The 8,948-nt window shown below is 47.8% G+C and overlaps 1 protein-coding gene across 1 annotated transcript; it reads left to right on the top strand.

The window, feature by feature from the left end:
* On the top strand, nucleotides 5,287-8,948 carry LOC8055552 (retinol dehydrogenase 13). Its single transcript, XM_021452823.1, has 9 exons — nucleotides 5,287-5,735; nucleotides 5,822-5,888; nucleotides 6,613-6,641; nucleotides 6,721-6,929; nucleotides 7,066-7,184; nucleotides 7,590-7,694; nucleotides 7,773-7,839; nucleotides 8,226-8,379; nucleotides 8,469-8,948. Exons 1-9 carry the CDS (start codon nucleotides 5,556-5,558, stop codon nucleotides 8,622-8,624), a joined length of 1,086 nt encoding a protein of 361 aa, XP_021308498.1. The 5' UTR covers nucleotides 5,287-5,555; the 3' UTR covers nucleotides 8,625-8,948.

Raw genomic sequence — 8,948 nt, 5'->3', positions numbered from 1 at the left:
ATGGGCTTTCGATGCCGTTGAAGAGGTCGGGGCCACCGACGCCTGGCTGGTCGAGACCGCAGGTGCTGATCGCCCATCCCCCACAACCGACGCCTCCGACCATTATCTAGTCGACCTTTCCGACCCTGGTTGACTAGGGGAGCAGATGTCCACAAAGGTTGACGTCACCGATCACTGTCGACGACAAGTCCAGTAGGCTAACACGAAGATCATCTGCTTCCTTCGGACCGACCTCCTTGGGGTACCCCCCCTCCAGGCGGGACAGGTCGACCAGGGGGTAGTGAGCACGTACCTTGCTAAGGACATGGGCTCCGGCGTACTGTCCGGCGTCCTTCACGAACTGCTGGAACCAGCCCCACGCTTGTTGCGCTTTCTCAACCAGAGTCTGCCTTTGCGCAAGGGGCTGGTCTTCGAGGAGCTCCAGATTGATCAGATCTAGCACCGGGGCCACTCCCTTCCAGATCTTAATACAATTAGCCTTCCACGAGTCCCGATCTTTGACTAGGTCCTCGACATGCTTCTTTGTATTGGCCTTGAGCACTACGACAAGGTTTAAAACAAGAGGACAGTCAATATTAGGCTACAACACTAAAAGAATTCACACTCGCCACGTTAAAACCGATCTTACCGGTCAGCTCCCGGTTCCTGGTTTTCAGTTCTTCTCTGACTTTTTGCTCGCTCTCCAGCGAGCGAGCACGCTCCAGGTTGAGCTAGTCCTTCTCCTTCCGAAGGCGCTCTATTTCCTCCTCCAGACCTGCAGCAATAATTGTTCGTCAAAAGAACCGAACACATTGTCGACCACAACTAGCGCCAACAACCAGACTTACTCTTTTTCTCGCGGTCCTTGTCAGCTAACCGCCGAGTCAGATCCAGCATCCGCTCCTCCTGAGCAGCCCTCTCCTTGGCCTCCTTCTCAGCTTCCAACCAAAGGTGGTCCACCTCCAATGTCAGGGCCTTATTTTCGGCCACAATCCCTTCAATCTGGTCAAAGCATCTTTTACGATACTTTGTCGTCTTCATCGCGTCCTGTGGATTTCAAGTACATAAACAGGTGTACATGCCAAGACTTATGTGTTTTAACGAAATGCAAGATCACTTACCTTAACCTCACTGACAAGACGCTTGGCGGTGCGCTCCACCCTCTCCGCCTCCTCGACCTCGGCGATCTCTTCATGGTCGGCCCAGTGGTCTCCACGCTGGCGCCATACATAGATATGTTGGCATCGTCGTGGGGGCGCCCGTGGATCTCTTCCACCTCATCGTCGGAGTCCACCCGGGTCCCCTCGCTCTCTGCGTTTCTCCCCACCATAGTCGAGGCCATCATGGGCCCCTTACCGAGGTCGGGAGTACCCTCCTACGCGACAGCCTCAACAGGCGGCTGCTCCATCCGAGCAGGGGATGGAGCTCTGTTCTCCTCTTCCGCCACATTGCTCGGTGGGGGAGTGGCCGCAGCGCCCTCATCCCTTAACGGGGCGCTTGCGTTGGCCCCTTCTCAGGCTGGGTCCTCGGCAACCCCTTCCATCATTGGGGCAGTAGCGGGTTGCGCCGCGGCCTGCTCTGTGGCAGCCTGCCCCACAGTGGTCTGCCCCACGGTAGCTGGTTCAGTTGGCCCCGAGCCCAAAATGGTGCTGGGGTCAACATCTGAGGCAGCGCTGCAAAATTCAAGTCAAGCATTACCACACTGGAATTCTAACTTCATGAAAAACGAAGCTATTTTTTCTTTTGACTTACAGGTTGGAGCTCCTGTGTGACGCCGTGAAGACCCTCCGTCTCGCACGACCAGCTGCCGTAGCTGCTTCTGCCTTGCTCGGGCGAGCCTGCTCGACATGAGCGGTGGGTGGATCCTCGGCGATCCGACCACCATCAGCCGAGGCAACGTCTGGGCGGTTGAGGGGCCTGCAAACCAAGGTCGGGGCCGGTTCTTCCTCTTCTTCGTCGGCGTCGACAACTCGAAGGAGTCGGCAGCGCTTAGGTGCTCAGCTTCTCGAGGCCGAGCCTTGGGCAGTTAGAGGCCCTAGGGTTGCTCCCGCTGGCGCCGCTCCCGCTTGGGATGACCCCATGGCCATCGGTCTCTTGTCGGCCACCCTATCATCGGTGGTCGGCGTCGGTCGGTTGTCGTCTTCATCTCTGCTGGTGTACCGATAACACCGAGCAGCGTTATCCGCCGGAGGGTCTACTCCGGTCGGGTGCTCCATGCCGGGCGCCAGTGATACATACACTGTCACCCAGTCAATGTCTCTAATCTGCAAGTCAAAGATGATAAGCTGTGAGAAGAAGGGCATGACAATTTACAAAACTGCAAACTAACTGAAGTCATCAATTACCTTGGGAGTTGGTCGACCTAGCTTGTACGCGTGCATCCGGTCGTCGCTTCGCACGAAGCTGCTGTCGGCCAGGTTGAACAGCTCATTGATCCTTTGCTGGATCTCCGGCTTCTCTAGGTTATCCCGGTGCATCCTAGTCGAGTCTTAGCCGCCCTGGTACTCGTATGCTGAGTGCACCCTCCTCTGGCACGGCATGACTCGTCGGCTGAGGAAGTTGCCGACCACACCTGGCCCGTCCAAGCGCAACCAGTCGATCAAATTTATCAGCTCCTCCAACTGACCAGTATAGTCTAGTCGGTCTGTCCAGACGACCCTCTTCTCGAGAACATAGCCGACATCACAGAATGTGGCGCTGCCCGGCTCCTCCCTGATGTAAAACCACATCCTGTATCATTCAGTCAGGGATGTGTTCTAGGGACAGCTGAGATAGTGGTTCTTCATCCCATCGCGGAGATTGAGGTATACTCCATCTACAATCTTAGAGCCTCCAACCACTCCTTTCTTCCTCAGGCAGAACAGGTAACAAAACAAATCAAAATGTGGCTCAATCCCCACAAACGCCTCACAGAGGTGAATGAAGGTAGCCACAAGAAGAATCAAGTTTGGGTGCAGATTGCAAATCCCGATCTCGTAGTAAAGAAGCAAACCTTGAAGAAAGGGATGAACCGACACCCCAAAGCCCCTCTTGAAGAAATCCTCAAAAACTACGATCTCACAAACTCGGGGATCCGGATAACTTTCTCCCTCCGGCGCCCTCCAACCGCCAAGCTCCTAGTTGTGCAGTACCCCCATCTCGATGAGGTCGTTGAGGGACCTGGTGGTGCACCGGGACTTCTTCCATTCTTTTGCCATCATCTCGGCCCTCTTTTTGGAGTCGCTCTTGGCCATTTTTTGTGCAAGGAGTCTCGAACTGAATCTGGTGGGTTTGGTGGCAATGAGGAGGACGAAGGCAGGAGGCTAGTGTGCAACTGCTGGGTGAAGTTCTAACAATACACCTTCTGGCTCTTTATAATAGCGGCACCACCTCCTCCACTTCCCGACTCCTGGGGAAATGCGTGGTTTTTGCGGCGGCAACAGCACTTTGGTTTTTTATTTCTGTTGCAGTAAATTCAGCGGCCTTTTTTAATGATTAATGGTTTTCCTTCCTCGGTTCATGTGGTGAGCGGTTGTGCTGTCAGAGAGCATCCTCTTTTCATGCGCCGGACTGACGAGACGGTCAGACGCCTTGTCATGTCACCAATTAATGAAGGGAAATGATATTTCCCAAATTTAAATAAATAGTTTACTGAGGATAAGAAGGTTGTTTGGATTCGTCAAAAAATCTGGGGACTGCACAAACCACCGAGCATGGTACGCTCGGGGATTGGTCGACCAGCCTGCTCAAATGAAATCTGAGGACTGCACCGACCACCGAGCATGGTATGCTCGGGGACTGGTCGACCAGACTGCCCAAATGAAATCTGGGGAGTGTACCGACCACCGAGTATGGTATGCTCGGAGACTGGTCGACCAGCCTGCCCAAATGAAATCTGGGGACTACACCGACCACTGAGCACGGCATGCTCGGGGACTGGTCTGTTCGTCTATGTACGAGGCAGCGGTTTACGCTGATTACTGATTATGTTTGAATCGATTATTTTTCAGACCTTGTTACAAGGCTCATACTTCGCCTTCTAACAAGCTCGACGACTGTATCGGTACGATGCATGTGGCGATGCATCTTAGTATCAGATTTTCTATTATGGGTTTTCTTTTTAGACCCTCGCACCACGTGCCTACGTCACCTATTACCAGGCTCGGGGACTAAGTGGGCACACTTCACCTTGCGGTGAATATGCTTATTTTTTGAAAATCTATACTTTTGTAAAGTGAGCACATTTCACCAGAAAAGAAATCTTTTTAGTTAAGAGCACCATGCATTATTCAAATAACCTACTTCTTCAATGTCGATGTTGATTAACTGTCTTTTAAGTTAAAAGACCGTTGCAACTGTTCGGGTGATTTTTCTGCTGGTTGATGACGTCATGCCTTACTGGTCGAAGAAGCTCAATATGGCGTGTTATATCATAATATATGGTGCTCGGGGACTAGCTGTGGGGGTATAAATCCCTATACCCTTACGGCTAGACTTGGGCCGGGAGAATTGGTCCATCACGAGATAGTTTGAGGCTTGATCCAACTACTCGGAGTTTCGCGCAAGTAAACAAAACGTAGAGATCAAGCAGGATTCTAGTCGGTTAGAATAGGAATTGATATCGCATTATCTATAGCAATTGTAACCGACTAGGCAAGGGACCCCCCTTAGACAATTCAATTTAACACACAACAATACAATCAGACGCATGACGTAGGTATTACGCCCACACGGCGGCCGAACCTAGATAAAACTCTTGTCTGTGTCTTGCGTCACCATCAAATTCGTAGCTTGTGCACCTGTCTGCAATCTACTACCGTGGGTATACCCCAAGGTAGACTATCGATTAGCTTTCGTCGACAGTGGACAAGACCGCTACTAGTTGATCCCTATGTGTGCCAAGGAATTTATTCGAGATTTTTTGTCGTTAGCTAGCAGTCGATCTAAAATGTTTATTCATGGCTCACGAGCCATTTCTATTAAAACCGTTTTTTTATTTTATATATTTCTACATTCTAACCATTCTCTATACGTATTTTAGAGAACTATCTCCGTCTTCATCTTTGGCCAATGACAAACCTTAAATAAATGATGATCTAATAGGAGAAATGATTGGAGTGCTCTTTTTTTTTTACCAATTACCGAAATCTCTATTTATGATAGGGAATGATATAAAAAGATTCTTAGAGTTGCTTTTAGCGTTTGTTTTGTCTCTATCACTCGTTTTAATACTTCAAATCAAATTCTATAAACCTCTATAATTTCGTTGTTGTCAAGCACTGAAATCTGAATGATCCGAGGTTTAATTAATGTGCTACTGTTTGAGCCTTTGCCAATTCCCTATCCCGTATTCCCGTGCTCCCCCCCGGCCGCCGCCAAAACCAGTCCACCTCTCTCTCTCTCTCTCTCTCTCTCTCTCTCAGCTCCGGCCGCCGCTGCTCCCCGCCGGCATTCGGTCCTGCAGGTTGCAGTGCATGGTATAACTGAGGTTGACAGCTTGACGTGGACCGAGTCCTGGTCTAAAGTAAGCCCTGAGACCATCCTACCCGCGCCCGTCACAGCTTCTCGTGGACCGAGTCCACGGCACACCGGCCGCCATGGACCGCGAGGCGCTCCGCATGGTATGGTCGCCGCAGTTCTGGCGGATGGCCGTCCTCTGGGCCCTCTCCCTCCTCTACTCCTACGTCCTCGTGTTCCTCCGCGGCCGGGCGGCCGCCCCTCGTCGGCGGCGGCCGCGCCCCGCCGAAGGCCGCTGCCCCGTCTGCGTCGTCACCGGAGTATGTATATACCCGCCCTATCGCATCGCATGCGTGCCCATCTGCCCCCTCTCTCTTCCGCATGACGACGTCTCCCGTTGTGGCAGGCGACGTCGGGGCTGGGCAGGGCGGCGGCGGCGGCGCTCGCGCGGGAGGGCTACCACGTCGTGCTTGGTGAGTCAGTCGCGTGTCTCTTCCTGTTCTTATTCTTGCTTTGGCATTCCGTCGAGCAGGTGTGGTGCTTCTCTTTAGTTTATCGTTGTTATAAAACAAATTGAAACTGTTCTATTCTGAGCTTCCAGAGCGACAGGTTGCCTTCGATGAATCTGCCAAACTACCTGCAACGGTTTAGTATCTTAGGCCTTGTTAGTTCACCCTAAAACCCCAAAAAAAAAAATTCAAGATTTTCCGTCATATTGAATCTTGCGGCACATGCATAAAACATTAAAATAGATAAAAAGAAATAACTAATTGCACAGTTTACCTATAATCTGCGAGACGAATCTTTTGAGCCTAGTTAGTCTATGGTTGAACAACAATTGCTAAATAAAAACGAAATTGATACAGTAGCAAAAACTTTTTACCTCCTCAACTAAACAAGGACTTAGTATTCATTGCTCATTGCTTTCTTACACACTGAGATTCAGCTCGCCCGCTGGTGCTCTTGATTTCGTTCCAATTTCATTCGTTTGTATCCTAGCCATAGTCATTAGAGTAAAAATTTGCCCTTTTGTTCTTGATGAGTTTACCCATCCATGTTAACTGCCAATGCGTAGTATCTTTTATTCCTGTTTTTCATGCGCCCAAGACTTGATATTGATGTTCAATGAGCCAATGGCTTTCTACTGATTTAGTTACTGAACCCGAATGCACTTCTATTTTTTTTTCCCTGTGTCAGCTGGACGTTCCATGCAGTTCTTATACGAGGTATTATCTAGAGATCTTTCACTAGATGTTGTTATGCTACTGTTTACTCTTGTCGTCATTGTCACACCCTGTGAAGCAGACTGTTCAAGATATTCAGAGGCAACAGCCAGAGGCCCATCTCAAAGTGTTCCAGCTTGACTTAGCATCTTTCAAGTCAATTAAGAAGTTTGGAAGTTCTCTGAAGCAATGGGTTCAGGAGATAAATTTGGAGCCTTCTATTCAGCTTTTGGTAAATAATGCTGGAATATTAGCAAAGTCACATCGAATTACTGAGGATGGCCTTGATGAGTACGTGCTTCACTTGATAGTCTCCCAGCAAAAGAAAATCGTTGTGTCATCAAATGGTGTTGTTTGTCAGCGTTAAATTTTTGTCTTTCTGCTGATTGTTTACTGCCCTTAGTCCCTTACTGCATGCAAATTTCAGGATGATACAGACAAACTACATTGGTCCATTTATGCTGACCAACATTCTTTTACCATTACTGAAGAAGAGCTCAGTACCATCTCGAGTGGTTAATCTAACTTCTTTCACACACAGGTGTGGTAAGTGCTGAGTTTAATTATTTGTTGTTAACAAACTTTATGAGCTATTTGTACCTAAGTTGAACAACTGAAGTGTGTGGCATTAACAAAAGATATCCATGTTATATGAATCTTAATATTTTATTTCATTTTATCCTTTTGCCCTGTTATTATCTAGCGTTTCCTGAATATGGTTGTGTCATGGTTCAAACCTTGTCTACCCACATAATTGGCTCTCTTGTTTCTAAGTTGATATATACTACCATCTGCGCACGACGTCATCTTCTATTGCAGTAACCTATACAGTTTCCTCAATGAAATTGGAATCCTTAGTTTGCATGGTTGTGCTCTACCATTATACTAGTCTACCTTCATATCACTCTAAGGCACATAGTTTAATAAAATGTGCAATTTTTGCATATCTAGTGTCAGGTATTGATGTATGTGAGGATGCATTGAGAGGGATGAAATTTGGCCGGTGCTCAGTAGGGGGAAGTTACCCCTTAGCTTCTACTTATGAGTATACCAAGCGTGAGTTTATTGGCTCAATTTGCTATTATGCTTCATGTAATTCTATTCTAAATTTTTAACTTGATTTTTTTGTTGCAGTTTGCATGCTGATGTTCTCATATGAGCTACATCGACATCTTCACATGTCATCTGGTGTCTCTGTAATGTATGCACCATCTATTATCTGTCATGCATTTCCTTCCATCTTTTTTCCATACTGTGAAACCACAGAATAGCGGTCCCCTTTTCTATGCTAGTCTCTAAATGGACCGTTTTCTAGTTATTATGCTATGTTTACCAGGATATTTTGTTCTCTAACCACGTAGAAAAACCTTATTAAAACGAATCTGTTTTCAGATGTTCCGAAATGATTGGCTTATATTATTGTCCTTATGTTTCTTGCAAAAAAATAGAATAGAAAAGCTCATCACAATGTATATTACTATCACCAATTAACATAAGCTCTAGCAGTCCACTCATTCATCCACGATTACCTGCTTGTTATTTAACATGGTTCCGTTTGCACATATGACTTAAATCCGCTGTTTCTAGTGCTGCTGATCCTGGTGTCGTGGAAACAAAGATCATGCGAGAGCTTCCTCAATGTCTCTCTTGGTTCGCATTTTTGGCTCTGCGCTCCCTTAGACTCCTGCAGGAACCTGATACAGGGGTTGGTGCTGTCCTCGATGCTGCTTTGGCGCTGCCTGTAAGCTTGCTGTTAGATCCTGCAGAACTTTCATAGTTTTGCAACCAAAATGATGAACCTTGAATTGTATTCGGTCACTGTTATTTCAGGACGAATCTGGGAAGTATTTCTTTGGTGGGAAAGGGAAAACAATCAGATCCTCCCGTCTATCCTATGACACAGAAGTAGCCAAGAAGCTGTGGGCAGAATCGTCAGCGGTGTTCAAGGAGCTGCAGCTTAGAGGAGGTGATTTTGGGGATAGTTAAAGAGTATACTACATACATATAGACAAGTCTGACACCCTTTTTTTTGTATGGTCCCATTTTGGGTGGCCCTTCCTTTTAGCTTACTGAAATTTTTGGTCCTATAGACATGAGGCAGACTGGCAGAGCAAGGAAGGTCTTTGTTCTGTAGGCGCAGCCACCTGTTAACTGAAAACCAGCAATTTTAAGGCATCCTTTTGAAGGGATACAAGCTGGTAATATCACATCCATTTGTGTTGTTGCCTGCCTCCGATGTGAAAGGAGACGTTGAATACGGGATGAAGCTAATGCTAGCGTTGAGCAAATGCAGTAAATGAGAAAAAAAAA

The sequence above is a fragment of the Sorghum bicolor genome, chromosome 2, assembly GCF_000003195.3.
Source record: "Sorghum bicolor cultivar BTx623 chromosome 2, Sorghum_bicolor_NCBIv3, whole genome shotgun sequence".
In the NCBI taxonomy this organism is placed as follows: domain Eukaryota; kingdom Viridiplantae; phylum Streptophyta; class Magnoliopsida; order Poales; family Poaceae; genus Sorghum; species Sorghum bicolor.
The sequence above is the reverse complement of the archived record's forward strand: the minus strand, read 5'-3'. Positions and strand labels throughout refer to the sequence as shown.

Excerpts from the sequence above, each read along its gene's own strand:
- LOC8055552 (XM_021452823.1), top strand. The coding sequence starts at position 5,556 with ATGGACCGCGAGGCGCTCCGCATGGTATGGTCGCCGCAGTTCTGGCGG. Across the intron at positions 7,185-7,589 it reads TTCTTTCACACACAGGTGTG|TGTCAGGTATTGATGTATGT; the intron begins GTAAGTGCTGAG and ends TTGCATATCTAG. Across the intron at positions 7,840-8,225 it reads TCATCTGGTGTCTCTGTAAT|TGCTGCTGATCCTGGTGTCG; the intron begins GTATGCACCATC and ends CGCTGTTTCTAG.